General features: G+C 46.4%; 1 protein-coding gene across 1 annotated transcript; it reads right to left on the minus strand.

Moving 5' to 3' along the window:
- On the minus strand, positions 1-27,104 carry MYSM1 (Myb like, SWIRM and MPN domains 1). The gene is given in 21 exon segments (XM_040407569.1): positions 1-294; positions 296-339; positions 2,646-2,703; positions 3,356-3,461; positions 3,592-3,724; positions 4,523-4,711; positions 5,182-5,256; positions 5,339-5,389; positions 6,505-6,559; positions 6,886-6,968; positions 15,245-15,322; positions 17,876-17,979; positions 18,066-18,196; positions 19,310-19,920; positions 21,148-21,246; positions 21,446-21,524; positions 22,920-22,949; positions 23,374-23,451; positions 23,916-23,986; positions 26,096-26,174; positions 27,019-27,104. Coding segments are annotated over 21 exon segments (2,382 nt in total). The 5' UTR covers positions 27,078-27,104; the 3' UTR covers positions 1-125.
- Positions 27,105-27,289: the final 185 nt, after the last annotated feature.

Genomic DNA, 27,289 nt, shown 5'->3' on the forward strand with positions numbered 1-27,289 from the left:
ACCGACCCTCCCATGGGATCAGTGGGCACATGGGAAATGAGCATTGTGTTCCTGCATGGTTAGATCTGCCGGCCGGGGACCCCCACAACAAGTGAAGTGAAAGGGCCCCAGTCTACAGTCAGTGGCTAAAGATGAACTGTCCTTAAAGGGTTAATACAAGGACGGGACATGTCCATCAGACAGCAGCCTCGCTCTCTGCCGGCAGCACCTCCCCCCGGCTCCTGCTCCTCCTTCACATTTGTATAGCTGTTTAGGAAATAGTCCTCGATCCTGCTCAGGAACTCGTCGCGAACACCGCGCAGGCCGACTCACCAGCGTCCTCCTCAAACACGTCAGGAGCTGCAACCAGGACAGAAGAGAGGATTAAAATAACCAGCAGACACTTATCCTGAGCTACAGCCTATACTCCAGTCACATCCAAAGCTGCACTTGTCATCACTTGGAATCCATCACCACAAAGCTGATAAAGACTCAATCGGTAGCGTAGGACAGATCAGGCAACCAATAAGCTCATCAGTGCAGTGCATTCTGGGAGACCCGAATTGTCTACAGAGGGTCGCTATAGTCACATGACATAGAAAAGCAGAGACCGGGAGCGCCTCCTCGCGTGGTACAGCTGGTATCCAATGCTGGGCCCTGAGCGTGATCACGCCGCGCTTCTACGCCAGGCACGGGAGGAAAAGACCCCGGGACAAAACAGAACTTCTCCTGATGAGGATTTTTATGTAAAAAAACAAACAAAACAAAAACATTTAAAAAAATTAATAAAAGCTACGCGTTTCAGCTGCAGTCTGCCGCCTTCCTCAGGCTTGATACAAATGAAGAAAGTCCATTACATAAAACCCCAGAAACCGGACGTAAAAGGTAATACAATAATAATTATATATATTGATCACTATGGTGTGTGTATTATACAGGAGCCAAATAGGATCATAATAGGTCGTGACAGCGACAAAGGGACCCAGTGCAGGAAGTGGTTGCGAGGCAACCAGGAAATGGGAACGAAAACCGTAGTGGAAGGCGGCAGCGAATGTCAAGAAATCCCACATGAAGCAGCAGGTTAGAGCGGTGGAAACCAGTACCAAGGGACGAACAAAGGAAACACCATGCCTGTGGCTGCTTGTAGAATACTCCATGGTCATCAGTATATTTTTCTTCTTTTTTTTCTTCAAACCCGAGGAAGGCAGCGGGCCGCAGCTGTAAAGCCTAGCTGTTATTCATTTAGTTTAATTTTTTAAAATAAAAATCCTCTTTAGAAGAAGTTTGAGTGCAGCGCGCTATTCCTCCTACGTTCCCACTAGTCACAGGACGTGACCGGAGTCATTCACGGCGAACCAGCAGGGGCAGCACTGGAGTTTGGACTAGTCGCTCCCCTGAACACGCAGACAGGATCTGGGTGTTGTGGAGGTTCTTTAGGTTTCTTTTTATTAGTTCTCAGATATTTTTATCCCCGACAGATATTCCTGCGGAATGCATGAAACGGGAGACGCGGCGCCGCCACGACTCTCCCTGGATCTCGTGTCTCGCAGGTATTCTCACTTGCCAGAGGAGGAACGAGTGTGAATGTTTTAGTGCGGAGGACGCGGCGCTGTGGGAGACGCGGGTGATTGACGAAGGAGGGCTGGAATTGTCACATGGCGACTGCCAGCGCCGAGGTCAATAATCGTCATATCCCGTTACATTACACATTAATTCCTTGGATCTAGCACCTAATGATCTGGAAGTCCCCACCACCAAAAATAGACCCGCCCAAGCCCGCGGGATGATCGGAATATGTCTCCTGATCCCATTCTTTAACCAAATTCTTTTTTTTTGCTCCATGTTCCAGTCAAAAGGGGTCCTCCACTGTCTTCATAACTTATGACATGCCATACACTGACATTGGTATGTGAACGCTGTAAGGGCCCATTTTCTACCCCAGTGTGACCTTAAAAGCCCCCACAGTCCGCATGTCCATTCACCCACGCGTCCACATCCTCTTCTGCGCAGTAGATCCTGCATATTGGATACGGCGGTCAGTTCACAACACAGTTCCCATGAGAAGACTCTACACTTGTGTTGGGGGTAGGGCATTGGGCATTTCAGAAGTTTAATCAGAAAGCAGACAAACCCCTTTAAATGCAGCCTGCAGTGTAAAGGATGGGTTTTCATTCTGGTGTCATGTACGTATAGACGCCATGTCTTATTACTGTGTTTACTGGAGACCCGCTCCTGCACAATAGAAATGGAGGTGTATTTATTCTCGAGTCTGAAAATATTCTTCACTGTGCAGTTTTCTTACACGCAGGACAGTACCACGCCGCTAAGCGCCCCCCCCCCCCCCCCCCCCCGGTGTTAAGATCGGGGGTACTATGCACGTGTGTGTCAGTATATAATTGCTACAGACATAGCTGTATTATACAGAAGTCATACAGCGCCATCTGCTGGCGTTTTTGTGAAACTGTCACTATCTGGCCCTAACACTCATGGGCAGAAGCTTACAGCAGAACAGAGGATTTCAGGAGAGGATGTATGCCTAGTTTGCATCATACCTTTAGCAACCACAGGCAGAAGTACACAGTCCCACATCTATAACAGCAGCATGTTATGTCACCCAGCTTTCCTAGAATCAGATAGGAGATTCTATTATTGGGGATAACACTCACCTTCTGTAAACACGTTAGATCACTGTCTTGTCGAAAGCGCCGGGTCATGGGGACGCTGCTGCTCATGAAAAAAGAAAAAAAAAAAAAGAAGATTAAACCCATCTCATGCCCATCGCCAGCGCCTGTTTGGGGGGAGGGGCAGAATCCACCTGTGATCGCCAGCGCCTGTTCTAATGGAGGCGATCAATGTCCTGTGAGAAAACAATGAAGCTACTGAACCAGGACTCACGAACAGGTTGCAAATGAAGGGAGCAGGGAAAAAAAACATGGTGGTAAGGGCGTTCCCTGCACGGGCAATGTGTGGTCTACTGCAGCTGAAATCCTTAAAGGGGCCATTAGGCTTCTGGGGTAGGAGAGGGGCGGGGGGGTCATAGAGAAGCTGCAGAGGAATATGCACTGAATGCAGCCCCTCTGACATCATCTAGTCGCTGGGGGATTCACTAAAGTAGGATTTGTCCCTGCAGACGCCCTGCAACTGAATGCAGCTGATCCGCTAATGGATGTAGCGGAGATCTCAGCAGCGCCTCTGCAGGGAACATGAAGTATTGCATGGCGCCCACTGAAATCACCTCCAGAGTGAGGACATTGCAGATCTCTGCTCTGAAGGTGGGCTTAATCGAATACCTCACTATACTGTAATAGGGCACCCTATATGAATACTAGCGGAGCGCCCCCATCAGCGGGCACAGGACGTTTTAATGTCTCCTTACTTGTGGGAATGCCGATACTTCTCAATGATCCATCTCGTCTTCTCAAACACAAGTTCCCAGTCAGGTTCTCCGGGCAAGTGTTGTACATCAAACCGGTACGGTATCCCTTTAAGAAAGGAGACATGTCCATCAGCGAACTAAGCTACAGGTACAATATCTGCACTGATACACTAAAACAAGTCCTGCTACTGTGTCAGACAATGTCCCCTTTCAGCTCCCCCACCCCCCGTACTTACTGTGTGATCCATCGTCACTGGGATCGTCACTTATCACCAGGCAGGAGAGCTGGGACTGGGGCAGGGGGTTACTGCGATTATACGGGCTGATGATCATCCCCAAAAACTTCGCTCCTCCCCGAGAAAAATAACTCTGGATACGAAATAGAAGGATAAAAAGGTCAGTGACGGCCATGTATACATATAAGGGGGGGAGGGGTCTCAGCGGAGACTGGATGCGTCCTCGGTCACCACCTCTCCAGCCGCAACTACATTTTAAAGGAGTTGTGTCATCTCAAGCATTGGGGGCATGTCGCTCTGATAGCGGGACCCGCACCTACCTCTAGAATGGACTGCGCATGCGCAGCCGCCCTGCATTCATATGGGATTGCCGAACATAGCCGAGTGAATGAAGGCAGCCGCACATGCGCGCCCGGCTCTCCTTCACTTTGCAAGCTGATGAAAAAGCCGATTTGTCACTTAAAAGGGTTCTCCAGGCTTTTTCTATTAAAGACCTGTCCTCAGAATAGGTCATAAATATTTGATCGGCGGGGATCTGAACCCCCGCCAATCAGCTGTTTGAGGAGACGGCGCGCGCAGTGCACACATGCCGTCTCCCTTCGCTCTTCCTGCTCTCTGCTGTATGTCTATGGGACAGCAGTGCTAAACAGAGAGGACGGCAAAGTGCGCACCGAGTCTCCTCAAAACAGCTGAGCGGCGGGGGTGCAATGAGTCGGACCCCCCCCGATCTGATATTGATGACCTATCCTGAGGATAGGTCATCAATATTAAAGCACGGACAACCTCTTTAAACCTGATCTCTGTTTTGCTTCATTTTCTGAATACAGCCTGCAGTGTAAAGTATGGAGGTTGTGTACTAGTTGCCTCAAGGGTCCCTCCTCTAGTCCATAACTGCATATATATATAACTACATTACATATGGAAGTCCCACCTGGTATTTGGCCTGAGTATCGATATCTCGGATTGAAGGGTTGGGGTCGAACGCTGGGTGAGAGTGGTACCATCCAATGACGCTGTAGCCGCGCAGGTGCAGGGCCTCCGATGCCTGGGTCTGGGAGACCGGATCCATCTCACACTGAAGTCCGGTGCTGAGGCTGTTACACGGCTCCGCGGCGCAGATCTGTGAACAACCGGAGAGCACAGTGTACAGGAATACGCGGGGACGACACCAAGATCGTCAGTAGGGGGCGCCAGAATTTACAGTGCAGCTCCTCTATGTGACAGCATCAGGAGAAATCTACTTATAAGGCCTCATACACACGACCGTAGTTTCAGTCCACATCCGATCCGCATTTTTTGCAGATTGGATGCGGAACCCATTTATTTCAAAAGATGCGGACAGCATACCGTGTGCTTTCCGAATCCGTATGTCCGTTCCGGAAAAACTGGATACAGTCATGTGCATGAGGACTAAGGCTGAGAACTCTGAAATAACTATCAATGCAAAATCTGAAAATGTAAAAGGTATTTATGAATTATAATACGAAGATTAGGACACAAAGTACGGCCGCTCAGTGTGTATAATATGTCATATGTGCTTCAGTCTTCCACCTGTCAGCGGGTGACGGACGGCTGATATCGGCCTCTTACTTCTATAATACCGTCATCCTCTGAATAGCTTCCACCCAATAAGCCGATAACCTCCGCCATGGATACGTGAGCGTGCTGAAAGACAGACAGGTTCGTATTAACTGGTCAGACACATAAGACAAGGGGACAGAGACTGACGTCTTCATGCTTCACTTACCAAATCCAATATCAACATGGCTTCCGCTGACACCCTCACTCGAAACGGGGCCTACGACACAAGGTGTAAAAAACTGAAATCTGAAGTTCACAAACAATTGAGAAAAAGAGAAAATATCCTGATAGATTTCAGACCATTCCAAAAAATAAAAATAGGCGATTCATCTCCTAATCTATCTTTATAAGGACTTAAGATTCTTTTTTTCTCATAGAAATGCAAGGGCAGCCCCTAGTGGTGGCTGTATAATCTGTATGCAGTGAGCTCCCCCTAGTGGTGGTTGTATGATTTGTATGTAGTGAGCTCCCTCTGGTGGTGGCTGTATAATCTGTATGTAGTGAGCTCCCCCTAGTGGTGGCTGTATAATCTGTATGTATGTGAGCTCCCCCTAGTGGTGGCTGTATAATCTGTATGTAGTGAGCTCCCCTCTAGTGGTGGCTGTATAATCTGTATGTGTGAGCTCCCACTAGTGATGGCTGTATAATCTGTATGTAGTGAGCTCCCCCTAGTGGTGGCTGTATAATCTGTATGTAGTGAGCTCCCCCTAGTGGTGACTGTATAATCTGTATGTAGTGAGCTCCCTCTAGTGGTGGCTGTATAATATGTATGCAGTGAGCTCCCTCTAGAGGTGGCTGTATAATCTGTATGTAGTGAGCTCCCCCTAGTGATGGCTGTATAATCTGTATGTAGTGAGCTCCCCCTAGTGGTGGCTGTATAATCTGTATGTAGTGAGCTCCCCCTAGTGGTGACTGTATAATCTGTATGTAGTGATCTCCCTCTAGTGGTGGCTGTATAATCTGTATGTAGTGATCTCCCTCTAGTGGTGGCTGTATAATATGTATGCAGTGAGCTCCCTCTAGAGGTGGCTGTATAATCTATATGTAGTGAGCTCCCTCTAGAGGTGGCTGTATAATCTGTATGTAGTGATCTCCCCCTAGTGGTGGCTGTATAATCTGTATTAGTACAGTATCCTCAGGATAGGACAGCAATATCTGATCAGTTGGGGTCTGACTCCTGCATCCCTGCCGATCTGCTGTTTTGAGGGGCTGCACCACTCCTCATACTATACCAAGCAGAGCGCCACACATTGTACAGTGGCTGTGCATGGTATTGCAACTAAATCCCATTCACTTGGGAGCTGACATGGCACAAATATAAAATGCTCATACCGGCTTCTCTTCTGTAAAGTCGGAGCAGGGAATCAGCTGGAAGGGGTCAAAGGAGCTGTGGGACAAAGCACCGGGGTTAACTGCAGGTAGTTAATACAAAAAGCATTACACAGACTCATCACGTCAAAGAACATGGAGCCGGCGCTCCCCCTTCCCCAGAACAAGCTGGATTAAAGGATTGCAGTTTGTCACCATTATAAAGATGGAAACCTTCTTGATTCCATCCAGAGACTAATAACCATTTCTGATCAAGTCTGGTTGACACCAGTGCACTGACACACTGTAACAAGCCCTGCAGCTGTGTCAGGAGCAGCTCTCAGCTTCGGGTGACAATAAATCTACTTTACAAGTCCTGAGGATGCAGATCTGAACAGTTCATACCTCTTGGACGATCTCGATCCTTTGGAACACTTTGACTGTTTCATCTTCTCCCGTCTGATCGCTACCTCTGCTGCCGAGAGATGCTGACAAATAAAAACATGGATCGTTACAGTGTACCTCTGTCCTGATACTGTAACACTGGCCATACACGTCAGATAGCAGTCACTGTCCCCCCCATACACATCTGACAATCATGTGTGTTCAGAAAGCGCTACCAGACGCTTCTCAAGACACATCTCCCCTGAGAACAAAAGGATTGGACATGCTGGAGTCCAACTGCTTGATCCTTATTGATACTGACATCTGTGGAGAGTCTGGACATTAATCAATGTGTACGGCCAGCCTGACTAGAATATACTATACATATCTGCTTGCAGTAATCTCCCGAGCTCCCCCTAGTGGTGGCTGTATATATCTGTATGCAGTAATCTTCTGAGCTCCCCCTAGTGGTGGCTGTATATATCTGTATGCAGTCAGCTCCTGAGCTCCTTCTAGTGGTGGCTGTATATATCTGTATGTAGTAATATCCTGAGCTCCCTCTAGTGGTGGCTGTATATATCTGTATGTAGTAATATCCTGAGCTCCCTCTAGTGGTCGCTGTATATATCTTTATGCAGTCATCTCCTGAGCTCCCTCTAGTGGTGACTGTATATATCTGTATTCAGTAATCTCCTGAGCTCCCTCTAGTGGTATCTGTATATTTCTGTATGCAGTAATCTCCTGAGCTCCCTCTAGTGGTGACTGTATATATCTGTATTCAATAATCTCCTGAGCTCCCTCTAGTGGTATCTGTATATTTCTGTATGCAGTAATCTCCTGAGCTCCCGCTAGTGTTGACTGTATATATCTGTAGGCAGTAATCTGAGCTCGCTCTAGTGGTGGCTGTATATATCTGTATGTAGTAATCTCCTGAGCTCGCTCTAGTGGTGGCTGTATATATCTGTATGCAGTAATCTCCTGAGCTCCCCCTAGTGGTGTCTGTATATATCTGTATGTAGTAATCTCCTGAGCTCCCCCTAGTGGTGTCTGTATATATCTGTATGTAGTAATCTCCTGAGCTCCCCCTAGTGGTGTCTGTATATATCTGTATGTAGTAATCTCCTGAGCTCCCCCTAGTGGTGTCTGTATATATCTGTATGTAGTAATCTCCTGAGCTCCCCCTAGTGGTGTCTGTATATATCTGTATGTAGTAATCTCCTGAGCTCCCTCTAGTGGTGGCTGTATATATCTGTATGCAGTAATCTCCTGAGCTCCCTCTAGTGTTGGCTGTATATATCTGTATGTAGTAATCTCCTGAGCTCCCTCTAGTGATGGCTGTATATATCTGTATGTAGTAATATCCTGAGCTCCCTCTAGTGGAGGCTGTATATATCTGTATGCAGTAATCTCCTGAGCTCACTCTAGTGATGGCTGTATATATCTGTATGCAGTAATCTCCTGAGCTCCCCCTAGTGGTGACTGTATATATCTGTATGTAGTAATCTCCTGAGCTCCCTCTAGTGGTGGCTGTATATATCTGTATGCAGTAATCTCCTGAGCTCCTTCTGGTAGCGGCTGTATATATCTGTATGTAGTAATCTCCTGAGCTCCCTCTAGTGGTGGCTGTATATATCTGTATGTAGTAATCTCCTGAGCTCCCTCTAATGGTGGCTGTATGTAGTAATCTCCTGAGCTCCCTCTAGTGGTGGCTGTATGTAGTAATCTCCTGAGCTCCCTCTAGTGATGGCTGTATATATCTGTATGCAGTAATCTCCTGAGCTCCTTCTGGTGGCGGCTGTATATATCTGTATGTAGTAATCTCCTGAGCTCCCTCTAGTGGTGGCTGTATATATCTGTATGCAGTAATCTCCTGAGCTCCTTCTGGTGGCGGCTGTATGTAGTAATCTCCTGAGCTCCCTCTAGTGGTGGCTGTATATATCTGTATGTAGTAATCTCCTGAGCTCCCTCTAGTGGTGGCTGTATGTAGTAATCTCCTGAGCTCCCTCTAGTGGTGGCTGTATATATCTGTATGTAGTAATCTCCTGAGCTCCCTCTAGTGATGGCTGTATATATCTGTATGCAGTAATCTCCTGAGCTCCTTCTAGTTCTGGCTGTATATATCTGTATGAAGTAATCTCCTGAGCTCCCTCTAGTGGTGGCTGTATGTAGTAATCTCCTGAGCTCCCTCTAGTGGTGGCTATATATATCTGTATGTAGTAATCTCCTGAGCTCCCTCTAGTGGTGGCTGTATATATCTGCATGTAGTAATCTCCTGAGCTCCCTCTAGTAGTGACTGTATGTATCTGTATGTAGTAATCTCCTGAGCTCCCTCTAGTGGAGGCTGTATATATCTGTATGCAGTAATCTCCTGAGCTCCCCCTAGTGGTGGCTGTATATATCTGTATGCAGTAATCTCCTGAGCTCCCTCTAGTGGTGGCTGTATATATCTGTATGTAGTAATCTCCTGAGCTCCCTCTAGTGGTGGCTGAATATATCTGTATGTAGTAATCTCCTGAGCTCCCTCTAGTGGTGGCTGTATATATCTGTATGTAGTAATCTCCTGAGCTCCCTCTAGTGGTGGCTGTATATATCTGTATGTAGTAATCTCCTGAGCTCCCTCTAGTGGTGGCTGTATGTATCTGTATGCAGTAATCTCCTGAGCTCCCTCTAGTAGTGACTGTATACAGGAGAAACTCGAAAAATTAGAACATCGTGCAAAGTTCATTTATTTCAGTAATGTAACTTAAAAGGTGAAACTAACATATGAGAAACTCATTACATGCAAAGTGAGATATTTCAAGCCTTTATTTGTTATAATTTGGATGAATATGGCTTACAGCTTATGAAACCCCAAAGTCACAATTTTGAGGTCCCCTTTGCTCAGGGGGTATGGATTAATTAGCGGACTAGAGTCTGACACTTTGAGCCTAGAATATTGAAACTTTTCACATAATTCTAATTTTAAGCTGCATTAATGCAATTCCTTTTAATTTGCATTACTGAAATAAATAGACTTTTGCACGATATTCTAATTTTTCGAGTTTCACCTGTACACAGTAAGAACCTCAGATCGCCCTAGAGGTGGTTATATATATGACCCCATTTTAGAAACTACACCCCTCAAGGTATTCAAAACTGATTTTCCAAACTTTGTTAAAGAGGACCTTTCACTAGAATAAAAAATGTAAACTAAGCATACAGACATGTAGAGCGGCGCCCAGGGATCTCCCTGCACTTACTGTTATCCCTGGGCGCCGCTCCGTTCTCCCGTTATAGGCTCTGGTATCTTCATATGTTTGGCTCCACCCAGTTGAGCCTGCCGGCGTCTCCTTCTCCCAGGCTGTAGCGCTGGCCAATCGCAGCGCTCAGCTCATAGTCCGAGAGAAAAAAAAACCTCCGGCTATGAGCTGAGCGCTGCGATTGGCCAGCGCTACAGCCTGGAGGAGACGCCGGCAGGCTCAACTGGGTGGAGCCAAACATATGAAGATACCGGAGCCTATAACGGGAGAACGGAGCGGCGCCCAGGGATAACAGTAAGTGCAGAGAGATCCCTGGGCGCCGCTCTACATGTCTGTATACTTAGTTTACATTTTTTATTCTAGTGAAAGGTCCTCTTTAACCCTTTAGGTCTTCCACAAGATTTCATGGCAAATGGATATAAAATGTAAGAATTTCTATTTTTGGAAAATTTTCCAATATAATCCATTTTTTCCAGGAACAAAGCTTAATATGGGTATCCCTGATTCTGTAGTTTACAGAAACACCCCATATGTGGTCCTAAACTATTGTTTGGCCAAACGGGAGAACATAGAAAGAGGTGAACACCATATGGGTTTTGGAAGGCAGATTTTGCAGGACTGGTTTTGTTTATACCATGTCCCATTTCAAGCCCCCCGTTGCACCCCTAGAATAGAAATTCCAAAAAAAGTGACTCCATCTAAGAAAGTACACCCTTCAAGGTATTCAAAACTGGGTTTACAAACTTTGTTAACCCTTTAGGTGTTCCACAAGAGTTAATGGCAGATGGAGAAACAATTTTGGAATTTCGATTTTTTGGAAAATTTTCCATTTTAACCCATTTTTTCCAGTAATAAAGTAAGGGTTAACTGCCAAACAAAACTCAATATGGGTTGCCCTGATTCTGTAGTTTGCAGAAACACCCCATATGTGGTCGTAAACTACTATTTGGCTAAACGACAGGAAATAGAAGAAGGGGAACGCCATATGGGTTTTGGAAGGCAGATTTTGCTGGACTGGTTTATTTATACCATGTACCCTTTCAAGCCCACTGATGCACCCCTAGAGTAGAAACTCCATAAAAGTGACCCCATCTAGGAAACTATGGGATAAGGTGGTTGTTGTTGTTTTGGGACTATTTTAGGGGTAAATATGATTTTTGGTTGCTCTATATTACACTTTTTTGAGGCAAGGTAACAAAAAATTTAAATTCTAAAATAGTTTCTACATTCGCTATTAAGTTTTGTGGAACACCTAAAGGGTTAACAAAGTTTGTAAAGTAACTTTTGAATACCTTGAGGGGTGTAGTTTCTTAGATGGGGTCACTTTTTTGGAGTTTCTAGTCTAGGCTACATCAGGGGGGGGGGCTTCTAATGGGACATGGTGTCAAAAAAAAAAACTGTCCATCAAAATCTGCCTTCCAGAAACCATATGGAGTTCCCTTCGTTCTATGCCCTGCCGTGCGGCTATATAGCCATTTACGACCACATATGGGGTGTTTCTGCAAACTACAGAATCAGGGCAATAAATATTTAGTTTTGTTTGGCTGTTAACCCTTGCTTTATTGCCGGAAAAAAGGATTCAAATTGAAATTTTGCCAAAAAATGGGTGTTTTGGCACCGTTTTTATTTTATATTTTTAACGCTGTTCATCCGAGGGGTTTGGTCAAATGTTATTTTTATAGAGCAGATTCTTACGGACGCGGCGATACCTAATATGTCTACATTTTAAAATTTATTTAGATTTTACACTAGATTATCATTTTAGGAACAAAAAAAAAATATTTTAGTATCTCCATAGCCTGGGAGCTACAGTTTTTTTTTTTTTTTTGGGCGGTTTTTGCGGGATGAAATGGCGGTTTTATTGGTACTAATTGGGGGTGCATATGACATTTTGATCGCTCGCTATTACACTTTTTGTGATGTTAGGTGACAAAAAATGGCTTTTTTTTTTACACTTTTTTTTAACGCTGTTCATCCAGGGGGGTTGGGTTAAATGTTTTTTTTTATAGAGAAGATTTTTTACGGACGCGGCGATGCCCAATATGTATGGCTCTCAGACTTTGGAGACACTAAGCAGGCATCCTCAAACTGCGGCCCTAAAACTACAATTCCCACCATGCCCTGCTGATGGCTGTAGGTTGTCTGGGCATGCTGGGAGTTATAGTTTTACAACATCTGGAGGGCCGCAGTTTGAGGATGCCTGCACTAAAACTAATATTTTTGGGGAAAAAATTTGTTTCCGTGTCTCCAAAGTCTGAGAGACATAGTTTTTTATGTTCTCTAGTGGACTGTTGGGGATTACAAAAATTTTGTACTCCATGGAAGTGTGATACTCCCTGAAGCAATCGATAATGCAGAGGCCCGGATGATCAGGGCACGTGTCGCACTGAGTGGTGGTGTCCTTCCGTATCCCCCTCCTGTGACACACTCTGCACTTTTTTTGGGTTCGTCCCTTCTTTCCAGTATGGGGGACCACACCTGGAAAGTGTTGGCCAGGGACGATCCGGGCGCCTCCAGTTCCCGAGGTGCTCCGGCCTGCTCTTTCCCGGTCAGAAAAGATCAGGTCCTTGAGGACTGCCTCATAGAATTGGAGGAATGTCCCTGTGCTGCCAGCGCTTCGGGATAGTACAAAAGAGTTGTACATGGCAACCTGCACCAAGTAGACCGCAACTTTTTTGTACCATGCCCGGGTTTTGCGCATGGCGTTATATGGCTTGAGGACTTGATCAGAGAGATCAACTCCTCCCATATACCGATTGTAGTCGACGATACAATCGGGCTTGAGGACCGTTGCCGCGGTACCTCACACAGAGACGGGGGTGGTGCTGTTACCGTGGATTGTGGACAGCATAAGGACATCCCTCTTGTCCTTATATCTGACCAGCAACAGGTTTCCAGTGGGGACATTCTGGGGGTTCAATACGGGAATCTCGCCCCTCATACACATGAAATTTGTAAGTGTACCCTGAGGTACTCTCACAAATTTTGTACATTTACACGCCATACCTCGCCCGCTTAGTGGGAATGTATTGGCGGAAACTGAGTCTCCCCTTGAACGCAACGAGAGACTCCTCAACCGCGACCTCCCTTTCAGGTACGTAGGCCTGCGCAAATTTGGCCCCGAAGTGATCGATGACCGGCCGTATCTTATACAGACGGTCATAGGCAGGATCACCTCGGGGGACGACGACACGCTGCATTATCTGAATAATGCAGACATTTCCGGATGGCCTCAAACCGGGGGCATGTCATGGCCGTACTGTAGAGTGGGGTCTGGTATAGGACGTCCCCACTCCAGTATTGCCTGGGTTTTTGGACTAGACCCATGTGCAGCACGAGGCCCCAAAATGTCCTCATCTCGGCTGCACTGACCGGCGTCCAGCTAAAAAGGAGCCCGGGTGCTGAGCAAAGTGCTGTGGACCCCAACCACCAGAAACAATAAATTAGATAAAGTGTTTTTTTTTTTTTTTTCCTAACTAACTTTTCCCTTCTATCCCTGCCTAATGGTGCCTCTCCCTCACTGACCCTAACCTACCTGGAGGGTGATAGGTGCCGACGGGGGGGATCGCAGGAGCTGGTGAGGACGCTGCAGGTGCAGCAGCAGGAAGAGGAGGGGAGAGAGGAGCGCCGGGAGTTTAAATCTCCCGCCTCTCTCCAGGACCAATCAGCACCACGGCCAGCACCGCCTCTCCCAAATGCTCGGACTGTGATTGGTGGTGTGTAATCACACCACCGATCACCGTCCTTTTCCGGTTCATCGGGTCACCGGAGACCCGAATGGACCGGAAACGCAGCAAACCGCAGGTTTTTAAGGGGACATCCTGTTCCGATTACCCCGCGCCGCAATCGCGTTTTAAAGCTAGGACGTACCGGTACGTCCTAAGTCCCTAAGGGGTTAATAGGGTTAAATCTGGTGACAGAATCTCTTTAAAAATAACATGGTGCAAAGGTTCACTTTAAGATTTACAGTTTTACTAAACTTTAGGCCTCATGCCGGTTAAGTAACACACCGTCACACGGCCATTTTTAGCACCAATGAAAGTCTATGGGGCTATTCACATGGCTGTTCTTTTAATAGCCAGTGAATAGCGTCAGTCCAAAGATAGGACATGTCCACGGCCAGATTGACCCCATTGAAATCAATGGGACCGTTTTTAGCGGCCGATTAACAGGAGTGCACCCGTCTAACGGCCGTTAAAAACGAGTACACTTTATCTATATGGCCATTTAGGGGTTAAAAAATACATAACTCACCTCATCCACTTGCTTGCGCTGCGGCAGTCTCTTCTCTCTTCATTGAGCAGGACCTGCGATATGCGTGGTGACGTAACCACGTGGGAGCGCTCAGTGACATCATCGAGCACATCGCAGGTCCTGGTCACTGAAGAGAGAAGAGACTGCTGCAGGGCGAGCAAGTGGATAAGGTGAGGGGTTTCTTTGTTTTTGTTTTTTGTAAAATCAACAAAAAATAAAAAATAAAATAAAAAACTGCGGTGGGTCATTATGGGGACATTATTTAAGATCAGGGCCTACATTAGGGGCATTAATAAAGCTGAGGGCAGTAAAAAAATAAATAAATCATACACTATGGGGGACATTATTTTACCAGGGGGCCATTATTAAAGCTGGGGACAGTAAAAAAAAAAAAAAAAAAAAATTCCTACACTATGGGGGACATTATTTCAGCTGGGTGCCTACCATCATGTGGGTGCTCTCAGAATGGTGGGTCTGCCAATCAAATTCATCCATTTTTCATGTCTTTAAAGTTTTTAATGGACATTAAGAACTGATTCCGAACGGACATTAAAAACGGACACACGGCCAGAAAATGGATGCACACTTATGCAAAATGTCCATGAAAAACTGACAGTGTGACTGTTTTTAACAGACGTTTTTTTTTTTTCACGGTCATATGCATGTAGCCTTAGACTTGAGTTTGTGCTTTCAACACCCACGTGCAGACACCCCCCCCCAACCTCCAGGAGGGACATCCCATAAGGGCACCGCACCCTGAAAGATCGTGACGAGCAGGGACACTGAACACAGAGTGAACATACATAAGATACATGAGGAGGTGTGTGGTGTCATGGCCGCATGGACATCCAACGCTTCATGAACTCACTTTGAAGGCATCCACCTACCTCAAAGGTCTGTCCTTCCAGATCTCTGGCATCACACCAGTTTCCCCGGGGGTCTCGGACACGTCTTCTTCTGGTGCGCTAGTGCAAAAGAGGCAAGACTGTTACCGACACCGAAATGCTGGGAACTAATAAAATCTGGAGAACTTTTCACTTAATCTCTTTCACCCGTTGGCGCCACATGCCGCCCATTCAGCCTACCCTTAAAGGGGTTTTCTGAGATTTTACTACTGATGACCTATCCTCAGAATAGGTCATCAGTATGTGATCGGTGGGGGGTCGGCACCTGGGACCCCTGCCGATCAGCTGTTTGAAAAGGTACCAGCTCTCGGTGTAGCACCAAGATCTTCTCGCAGCTTTTCCTAGGCTGAATGACAACACGTTCATCGGTCACGTGGCCTAGGAGAAGTAAATGAGGCTGAGCGCGATACCAAGCACGGCCACTATACAATGTACGGCGCTGTGCTTGGTAAGCACGGAGAAGGACGCAGCGCTCACAGGAGCTCCAGTGCCTTCTCAAACACCTGATCGGTGGGGGTCCCAGGTGTTGGACCCCGACCGATCAGATACCGATGACCTATCCTCAAGATAGGGCATCAGTTCTAAAATCTTGGAAAACCCCGGACTGTGGGTACAAACCCAATAACAGCCTGCCTGCAACAACAGCTGAGATCAAACATAGCTCCAATCTCGGCTGTTTAACCCATTAGATCCTGGAGAGAAGGGGCTCCTTTTGTTTTTCCTCTACAGCCTCTGTGACAAGATGATCAGGCCTGACAGGTGCCCGAGTGGGACAAAAATATAAGGTTTACCTTACCCCTTCTTGCACCTTGATGTACATATAAATCCCAGGTGCGAGAAGAGGGACCGGGTGACACCTGCTTGCAATGGCTAGGATCAGAGATATTCCCAATCCTGGCCGTTTTAAACTCCACAGATGAGACAAACAATAGTGAAGGCGTCTGAGGCGTTAGACCAGGGATCAGCAACCTTCGGCACTCCAGCTGTTGTGAAACTACAACTCCCAGCATGCTCCTTTCTCTTCTGTGGGAGTTCAGAGAACAGCCAAGAAAGTGTACATGATAGGAGATGTAGTTTCACAACACCTGGAGGTTGCTGACCCCTGCGTTAGGGGAAGAGGGCTCCTGCGTACCCCAATTTATTGCACAAAAACATAGTAAAAAAATTGATATATAACTGGCATCGCTACATCCGAAAAATTAAAATATTGTATTACCTATAAGATCCTAATGCCAATTTTTTTTCCGTCTTTGCCCTTCCTCCAAAAAATGATTTAAAAAAATGGTATGTACCTAAAAATAGTAAAAAGTTATGGGTGTCAAAATATGGTGACAAAACCAAATGGTTTTTTTTAGGTAGTAAAGGTAGCAAAACTGCTATCACTGTAATAACGGTAACATGTCCGCTTCAGTGCACAGAGGCGGCTGTAAAAGCAAAATTCAATGAAGGAATGTTTTTATCCTTTCCAACTCAAATATATTTTGAAGTTCCTCAATATATTATATAGAACATTAAATGGTAAAAAATATAACGTCCCACAAAAAACAAGTCGTCACATGGTGATGTCGAAAAAATGGCAGGTAGTGGAATAAAGAAAAAATGGGGTTAAAAATCCTACAAAGATAGGTTTTATTTTTATGGAAATAAAAGTTATTGAATAAATGTGGTCAAATACAATAAAATGCTTCTACGTACTTGGTGTCCTAGTGACGACCGGCAGAAAATGCTACTTATACTGCTGGTAAAAAGAAAAATGCAAAAATGTTTTTTTTTTTGCATAAACGCCCCATAAAATTCAATGTCAGGATACAAGTTCCCCAAAATGGTGACTGAAATAATACAAACGATCCTGAAAAATCCCAACAAGCCCCTGTACAGTATATCCGTAGGGGTTAAATAACATCAGTATAATGAGGACGCCTCTGCTGCGTATTTTAGTCCTCGCCCTGTTGTCGGGGGGTTTATTACCCGGACCCCGCGCTCTGCAGCAATATCGAATTAATTTCTGGCTGCAGCAGCGACTCCGGCTGGAAATCCTCCAGGTTCGTGTAAAAGGCACTTTATCGCCGCAGACACTGATATAAATAAGAAATGTTTGTTCCCGAAGAAAAACTGTAAAATCTTCTATAATCTCCATTGATTTTGTCTAGAAACCGGCTTCATTGTCTCCATATTTCACCCTTTCCAGAGCCACATAAAATGGCAGGGGCGAAGCTCGGCACAAAAATCTTACCAGGCGGCCGCTGCGCACGACTGTGCGCAAAACTGTAAAATGCAATATAATCAGAAAACTGTAGCCAAAATCTCAGGCTGTACCATGAAATTAGCATTTTTTGACCAGTGAAACAGGTTGTAGATATTACAGAAGCCATGACGCCATGCTGGATCTGTCATATGATGGTGAATAACGGATCCCAGTGACTTCTAATGGGGTCCGTGGAGGTTAAAGGTGAGACTATTGATGCAAAATGTGCAACGCTAAAGCTGAAAAGTGATGTAAAACTGATGTGAACAGACATCTTGGATTATACTCCAGTCACAGCCAGAGCTGCATTCACAATTCCAGCAGACAGACTGAGCCGTTGAAATACATCATGAATAGAGACCCCTTACCATAGAGTGCAGGCGGTGAGCCAACTCGTAGGCTTCCAAGGTGTCCTTCCCCATCTTAGACTTGGTTTTGTCCACCGGTCGTGGACGGTTGTAGACGGCTTGCTCTGGAAAATGGACAGAAGGTCTGGTGAGCGTTTGGTAGCGATCCGTCGATGAATCGCTGGGTGTGAAGTGACGACTGGTGATTTACCGCAGCCAAAGTTGATGGCACCAATTAATTCCAGGTAAGTGTGGATGCGACCGATGCAGTTCACGTCTCCGCAGTTCCTCAGCCCCGGACGCACGGACGTTTTGTTTAGATAGTTTGGTTTACAAATCTTCCTGTGAGAAACGGAGAGAAATCCCTGGAGATCACCATCCACATCATGACAGACATCCTCCACGGATAAAAAGGTGGCAGCTACGTGTGACCATTCATAAGGGTGGAAGTGTGTGTGTATATACCTGACAACACTGCGCCTGACACAAATCGAGGCGTGATGTCATCTGAATGTCTCAGTAGTGCAGCCTCCTGCTCCAAGGGAACCAATGAAAAACAGATGTGTCATGTGACGCATAAGGGACACGTCACTACTGCTGCCAGTCATTGGCTGCAGCAGCACACATGACCATCTGTCAAATCAGCTGTTGACGCCGAGTGTTATTGGCACCGGGGGACCGAAGGAGCCAAAACCCAATGCTTCATTCGGCAGGCCTGGCTACGTAGGGGTTGTCAGTCCAAAGGGCCTCTGAACATGGACAATCACTTCAATACTACTAATAGTTGAGGATTTGTTACAATTGTATCCAGTCTAGACAAATCTCTGACCTAAGCAGACTGGACTCCAGACTGATACATTGTATCACTTCAGGTACAATGTATCAAACCATCATGAGAGGACAGAGGTTTGTTTGTCTAGACTGGATACAATTGTAACAAACCCTCGGCAGTGAGAAGTGTAAATAAGAATCCCCATTCTCTGTCCACAAACAGAGGTCTTAAAAATTTTGAGGAATTGAAATACATGCGGAAAGTTCACACACGGTGGAAAAGATTCTGCAGCAAATTCCATTGTGAAGGGTGAGATCCACAGCAATAAGGGAACTGACATGTTTTGGGTGGAGATACATTTTAAAGGGTCACTGGGGTCTGAGTGCTGAGACCCCCACGGTACCTAGAATGAGAAGAGAGAAGCGTTCGCATATCACGCTCCCTCCTCGCTGAAGAAGCGAGACGGACTCAATAGAAAGTCTATAGGACCGTCTCCTGCAGAGAGCACGATATGCGAGCGCTCCTCCCTCCTCATTCATTCTGACCCCCACCGATCAAAACTTTTGATATGTCTCTATGACATATCAAAGGTCTGCTGAAAATTCTGTGACCCATCTAGGATATTAGATCAGGGATATAAATTTCTGTGGTACTGAATCACAGCATTGTTACTCGTACATTACCATTGATCCAGAATGTAATTGCGAATCCGGAGATAACGCTCTGGAGTCTTCGCTGACCGGCCCTCGAAAAATTCTGAGATGGCCTGCTTCTCTTCCTCAGAAATAAAGTCTTGCTCTATTTCCACTTCCTGCTCGGGAGGTTTCAGCTCATCTACTTCCTCCAGCTGTTCCTGCTCACAGGGTGGAGGGGACGGTAATGAGGACGGACAGTCGTCCTGCTCCTGGTTGTGTGGAGGGGCAGGACTCGCCGCCTGCATTTGAGGACTGGGGGCTGGAGTGTCGCTGAGAGCAGGGGGAGAGCGTCCACCGTCCATCAGCTGACACATGTGATCCGTAATTGCCTCCTCTCCTTGTTCACTGACTGTAGGCCCCACCTCCTCCGCCAGAGTCATTAGCGGGTGGTCTCCATTATCGGCAGGCTCCTCCTTCACCTCATCAGTTATGTCAATCTCTTCGTCGTCTGATAACGTCTCGATCTTCACTGCGTTGAGGTTGGGATCGGCGCGGCCTCGGAGTGCGGACAGCTCATCTCCAGCGGCATCCTCTAGACGGAGCAGATGAAGAACCGCAGAATCCACCTTGGAATCGTTCTTTCCATCTTCCGCTTTACACTGTACAAAGAGAATGGCATTACTAAGTGGAGATACAAGAGACGAAGGCATGGATGCAGGGTTCACAAACTTCCTTATGGAGCTTAGGACTACATATTGCTTTTCCTATGTCAGATTGGCCCATATTTGCCTGGGACGATAAATCAATTCAGACATATATATGCATTCCCGGGAAAGGTAAGGACATCCCTATAAGACCAGGTGGTTTACCATCAGCATGGTTGTCAAAAGATGAACTGTCCCTTTAAGAAAGCAGCCATCCAATTAAAGAGCATCTGTCAGCATGATCAACCCTAACAAACCAGGCATGCAGCCTGGTAGGGTTGATCATGCTGATAAAAAGGACACCCTTATTATCACAAGCTGTGGCCCAGCTGCTGAGAAAAATCAATTGTATTCATATGCATATTACCTGACTGGAGCACTGAGGGGGCGGCCATAGCCCTCGGAGCCCCAGTTTGTAAAGCTTTAGTCCCTCTTCACATCCCCTGGATTGACAGGGCTAGATATCTCTCAGCGCAGACTCCAACTGAGCAAGCGCAGAGACTGGGAGGCACAGTGCAGGTGCAAAAATGACAGGTCTCGGGCGCTTTCTCAGTTGGAATCTACTCTGCTTGGAGAACAACTGGAGACCCACTGGGCACAGGCCAAGACTGGAAGACAGCGCAAGCAGAAGACGACAGGACTAGACAAGATGTGTAGCCAGGAGAAAGGGGGGAGAGATTGAAGCTGAAGGGATGTAACAAACTGGTTCTCCGAGGTCTCTGGACGGCCCCTCGGTGCTCCAATTAGTCCATTTGCAGATGAATAAAATACATTTTTCTCACCGTGATCAACACTGCCAGGCTGTATGCCTGGTTTAATAGGGTTGATCATGCTCTCAGATGCTCTTTAAAAAGGGATAATCTGCTTTGTAAAATCCCTGTTAGAAGGGTCCCTTGACAATAAACCAATCACAACGTGGGACCTCCAGCGATCAGCTGTAATCTGCGGTTAGACATAGCAGTGACTGTCTAATTTCCCTGCAGCGCCACCACAGGGGAAACAAAGCATTACATGACGCCTATTCACATCAACGGGTTGTCCGTGTAAGGTAGGACAGGTCCTCCAGAGTGAGAGATGCTCTTTGTAACCGCTCTCCGCTCTGCTGAAAACCCTGCTTCCAATAATGGTGCATGACGATATGTTTTCCCAAACTGGAAAACCCCTTTAAGCGCGAGCACTGACCTTATTCTTATAATACTGCCTGGCGTAGCTCTTCACTTGCAGCACCGTGCGGCTCCCGATCAGCCTTGCGATACTCGTCCAACGTCTGCCATACTTGGCCTTAAAGAAACACAGGAGAATTGAACATATGAGCTTACTGACGCCTATAGATTGGGCAGAGTGGTACGGTGGGATCGGGCGGAGCGGTCAGAGAGGTCAGGGCCCAATGTGCTTTTAGTTTGCGATTAGAAATCATTTAGATCAGAAGATGAACCACAGCAACAAAAGAAAGGAAGGAAAAGGTCAGGAGAACGCTCACCAGTCCCTGCTCAAACAGAGCCTTCTCCTCCGCGCTCCACTTCACGGCGCTGCTGCCGGGCTTAGACGGCGATCTGACCCTGGAAAGTGACCGCAAGACGTTAACCGTGCGGAGAAGACAGCGCAGAGGTTTTATTACAAAAAGGGGGTTGTTGTAATACTGATGACCTACACATAAACTTATGAGAGGTCATCCACGTCATATGGACAGGGGTCCGACTCTTGGCACCTGCACAGCTCCGTATACTGGGTAGTGGTCATTAATAGTGCCGCAGCACTGCCCCCAATCCAAAGGGAGAAGAACTGCACTGCCATGCATGGACGCTAAACAGCTGATGGTGGAGGTCCTGTATCCCCATCAATCTGATACTGCTGACCTATACTATTACAGTGCCAGAGAACCCTGAACCCTCTATTCTCAGAATAGATCATCACTACGACATTGGCGGGGTTGGACCCTCGGGACGGCTGCGGTGCTCTAGTAAGCACTTAGGCCTCTTCCTAGGCCACTGACGTCATGTTCATCGGTCACGTGGCCTAGGAGCAGCTCAGTCCTATTCAAGTGAATGGGCCTGGGCTGCAATACCAAGCATGGCCACTATACAATGGACGGTGCTGTGCTTGATAAACTGCGAGGAGGCTCTGAGCGCTGCGGCCTCCGCAAACAGCTGAGAATAGGCCACGAATATGTAAATCCCAGAGAAACCTTTTAATCAAAGTATAATGAAAAGCTCTGTAGACAGGATTCTTTACTGCAAGAGCAGTGAGACAATGGAGCTGCCTCAAGGCTTTGTGGTGGTTGAACCATTGTATATCACAAGTTTCTGAGTTAGTTACGTTGATCCAGGGAGTTGTTCCGATTGCCAGATTTCGCGTTGGGAAGAAATCTTCCCCTAGATAGTGGCTCATTCAGACGGCCGTATGCTGTCCGCAAAAATGCGGATCCGTTTTTTTGCGGATTAGATGTTGTCCCATTCACTTCGATGGGGCCCTTTTCTTCCATTGCATGGCTCAGCAAAATAATGAAACATGTCCTATACTTCTCAGTTAAAATCAGGACATGGCCCTATTGAAGTCTATGGATCAGCAAAAAAAAACGGAATGCAATCCGCATTTTTGCGGACAGCATACGGCCGTCTGAATGAGCCCTAATATGGAGAATCTGCTGACGCAGTTGAGCCGTTCCTCAACCTCGTCAACTCTGTAAGGCGATTTTCATCACTGTCAAGATCTGTACTTCCTGTCAGTGAACGTTAACAATGCAGGACATGGCGTCCAGTCTAGACGCTGTGTGTGAACGGCTGAACTCCAGACTGATACATTGTAACAACGGTCAGGAGACAGCTTTGTGCTGTTGATGAGTTCAGCTCACACTGGATACAAATGTAACAAGCTCCTGAACAGGTAACTATTAAGCTTTAATTACACGACCAAATACAGCGACATCCAATGACGGAGTCGCTCTCACTACTTACGGGGCCCGCGCCACTTTCTTTTGTGGACTCCTGTAGGAAGAGAAAACACTGTACGTTACTGCACCGGGAGTAACAAGCTCATAAATAATAACCCCAATCACCACAAGAAAACTAGACTGGCAGCTAAGATGTGCCGAGCCGTTCCCATAGCCCTCACCTCAAATACCACCCCCCCGGCCAAAGATCAGGAAGACATTGTGGAACTGGGGTTTTGTTACAAAGTTGCGCTTCTTACAATTGCAGCTTTCAGGAAGCAGCAATTTTTTACTTTAGAAATTCCCATACACGCGGCAGGACATGTTGTACTGTTGGGGGCTAACAGAAAGAAATGGAGTCCGGTGACAAGCGAGTTTGGAGTTTTTCAAAGGTACGGATGGCTGGGGTTCAAAAAAAAAATAAATGGACAACCCCTTGAAGTCCACCACAAAGACATGAAGCTTCGTCCACACCAGACCTTTTGATGCCGGGCTTGTCGCCATCTTTAGCTTCCGACCAGACCTTGCCTGCGGGCGGCTTGTTAGAGAAATAGTATCTGGGAGCAGCTAAGGAAGATCTGGAACGGCGAGGCCAGCTGCAGCGCCGAGCAGCCGCATTCCTTTAATTCGGCAATCAATAACCCAAGTCTGATAATGCGGCACAGACAGAACCAGACCTACCAGTCGCAGCAGAATTAGTGGTAACATTTGGGCTCCTCTTAGCTGCCTCTACAAGACCCGTCTAATAATCCAGAAAGTGGCGCTGCACAGTCCGCGGGCGGGGTTAACCTAAGTCCTAAACATCGGTCATAGCGCAATTGCAGTTTTTAAAAAAATTCACTGAGTTTTCTCCATTCACATCTAAATTCTCCTAGTTGCCCTTGGAAACAGACAGAGGATCCTCCCCGTCAGACAGGTGACAGCTGTTACTGTCCTCTCAGCTCCCACAATGCACTGCTCGCTAGTAGCTTTAGACCTGAACAGAGAAGAAAACTGCTGCCGCGCTCAGAGCAAAGGATACTCCTCCTCCAGCAGCATTCTCTCGATGGCGGCGCGGTTCTCATCACTGATCGAGCTGTCCAGGGTCCACGGCTGCAAAAGGAGAACAGGTCAGCGAAGAGTTAAACACTAAAATCAATCAATTCTACAAACTTTGTGAACCTTTCACCATCACATCATCAAAGTATTAGATACCCACAGAATGTGCTCCAAATGGTGTCTCGTTATGTGTCAGTCTTTACCGTATTGTTGGCGTTATATTCATAAAACACTAACTCAGGATCAGTACAGGATAAGTAATGTATGTACACAGTGACTCCACCAGCAGAATAGTGAGTGCAGCTCTGGAGTATAATACAGGATGTAACTCAGGGTCAGTACAGGATCAGTAATGTATGTACACAGTGACTGTACCAGCAGAATAGTGAGTGCAGCTCTGGAGTATAATACAGGATGTAACTCAGGATCAGTACAGGATAAGTAATGTATGTACACAGTAACTGCACCAGCAGAATAGTGAGTGCAGCTCTGGAGTACAATACAGGATGTAACTCAGGATCAGTACAGGATAAGTCATGTAATGTATGTACACAGTGACTGCACCAGCAGAATAGTGAGTGCAGCTCTGGAGTATAATACAGGATGTAACTCAGGATCAGTACAGGATAAGTAATGTATGTACACAGTGACTGCACCAGCAGAATAGTGAGTGCAGCTCTGGAGTATAATACAGGATGTAACTCAGGATCAGTACAGGATAAGTAATGTATGTACACAGTGACTGCACCAGCAGAATAGTGAGTGCAGCTCTGGAGTATAATACAGGATGTAACTCAGGGTCAGTACAGGATAAGTAATGTATGTACACAGTGACTGCACCAGCAGAATAGTGAGTGCAGCTCTGGAGTATAATACAGGATGTAACTCAGGATCAGTACAGGATAAGTAATGTAATGTATGTACACAGTGACTGTACCAGCAGAATAGTGAGTGCAGCTCTGGAGTATAATACAGGATGTAACTCAGGGTCAGTACAGGATAAGTAATGTATGTACACAGTGACTGCACCAGCAGAATAGTGAGTGCAGCTCTGGAGTATAATACAGGATGTAACTCAGGATCAGTACAGGATAAGTCATGTAATGTATGTACACAGTGACTGTACCAGCAGAATAGTGAGTGCAGCTCTGGAGTATAATACAGGATGTAACTCAGGGTCAGTACAGGATAAGTAATGTATGTACACAGTGACTGCACCAGCAGAATAGTGAGTGCAGCTCTGGAGTATAATACAGGATGTAACTCAGGATCAGTACAGGATAAGTAATGTATGTACACAGTGACTGCACTAGCAGAATAGTGAGTGCAGCTCTGGAGTGTAATACAGGATGTAACTCAGGATCAGTACAGGATAAGTAATATATGTACACAGTGACTGCACCAGCAGAATAGTGAGTGCAGCTCTGGAGTATAATACAGGATGTAACTCAGGGTCAGTACAGGATAAGTAATGTATGTACACAGTGACTGCACCAGCAGAATAGTGAGTGCAGCTCTGGAGTATAATACAGGATGTAACTCAGGATCAGTACAGGATAAGTAATGTATGTACACAGTGACTGCACTAGCAGAATAGTGAGTGCAGCTCTGGAGTGTAATACAGGATGTAACTCAGGATCAGTACAGGATAAGTAATATATGTACACAGTGACTGCACCAGCAGAATAGTGAGTGCAGCTCTGGAGTATAATACAGGATGTAACTCAGGATCAGTACAGGATAAGTAATGTATGTACACAGTGACTGCACCAGCAGAATAGTGAGTGCAGCTCTGGGGTATAATACAGGATGTAACTCAGGATCAGTACAGGATAAGTAATGTATGTACACAGTGACTGCACCAGCAGAATAGTGAGTGCAGCTCTGGAGTATAATACAGGATGTAAAAGTACAGGTTCTGATACAGTGGAAGTTACTTGGGGGTCAGTGAGCGCTGTTCTATGCTGCAGCCTTCAGTGGGTACAGGAGCAGACTGCCCTCATGTGACCCCAGCCATTACACACACTTCTGAGCAGCCTGGAAAAATAATATTTCCATATATTTTACATATAGATTTTTTCTTGATGGTGGATGTCCCCTTTTAAGACATATCCACAGTAGTGGAGAGGCCCCGGAAGTGGTCACAGCACACAGGTCACTTACAGTCAGTAGGTCGTCTCGTTTCCACACGGGTTCCACATAGTGATCGGGGGTGAACGGCGAGCCCAGAGTTTCGTAGGTTCTGCGGGACACATGTAGAGGGGGTTAGCGGTGCGGACTCTGTATGTGGTGCTTTACCAAGTATAAGTCTGTTCCAGAGACAGGAAACCTGTACAGACCTGTAACTTCACACAGCTGAGATTTTGTTACAATTGTATCCAGTCCAGACAATCCTCTGTGGACTCTAGACTGATACATTTTACATGCACTGATACAATGTAACAGACTATCAGCACTGATGTGTTTAGCTCACAGAGAATTGTCCGGACTGGATGCAAAAGTAACAAATCCTCAGCTGTGAGAAGCGTTAGGACGTGTAATCTGCATCCCGCAGTTTTAAGTCGTCCGTGCAGCAGTTCACACAATCACGGACATGAAGTCCGCATCGCGAAAGAAAATAAATCATTAACTCTCGCCGCGAAAACCGGGGCCAGGGCCCCTCCCAAGGAACAGGACGACATCCACAGTCAGATCCGCGGCAGAAATCCGACAGCGAGCCTTGGGATTCAGCTGCAGATTCCGTATCTGACTCTGGATGTAAACAAGAAGGTTCCCATTCACTGACAGCAAGCTGAGTTCTCACAAGTGATGAGTAATGGAAACAAACTGATGCACAATTTTAGCACCACGGTTTTTTCCCGCCCGCATCCCTCCCTTTTCCATGAATATTTGGTAACAATAAATTATTTTTCAAAGGAAAACAAAAAAAAACAGAAAGGAGCAGGAAAACAGCCATTACTGATTATTTGAGTGTCAGCTCCTCTGCCATGTAATATAACACAGAACGATTAGATTGTAAGCTCTTCTGCCTCGTACCCCTCCCCACACATACTGTCAGGAACCCATCACATGCTATAAGTCCTCACCCCCTGCACGACTCAGTCGCATCTCCCTCTATGTCCACATCCGCCTCCTCCGCCGCCATGTTGTCTACGCCTCAAACAGCCTTTGCTGACGTCACAGGGACGCCTACCAATCAGCGTCCCCGACAGCCACATTAGTACACTCTCGCCGCTTCCTTGCAGGCGCCATATTGGTCCTCCCTTTACGTTTGCGTAAGAAAGCGCAAGAGGCCATCTTTGTACACCCGCTCGACTTTGTTTTTGTTTAAAAAAAAAAAAGGAAGCATTTCAGGAC

Source organism: Bufo bufo, chromosome 9 (genome assembly GCF_905171765.1).
Source record: "Bufo bufo chromosome 9, aBufBuf1.1, whole genome shotgun sequence".
Classification (NCBI taxonomy): domain Eukaryota; kingdom Metazoa; phylum Chordata; class Amphibia; order Anura; family Bufonidae; genus Bufo; species Bufo bufo.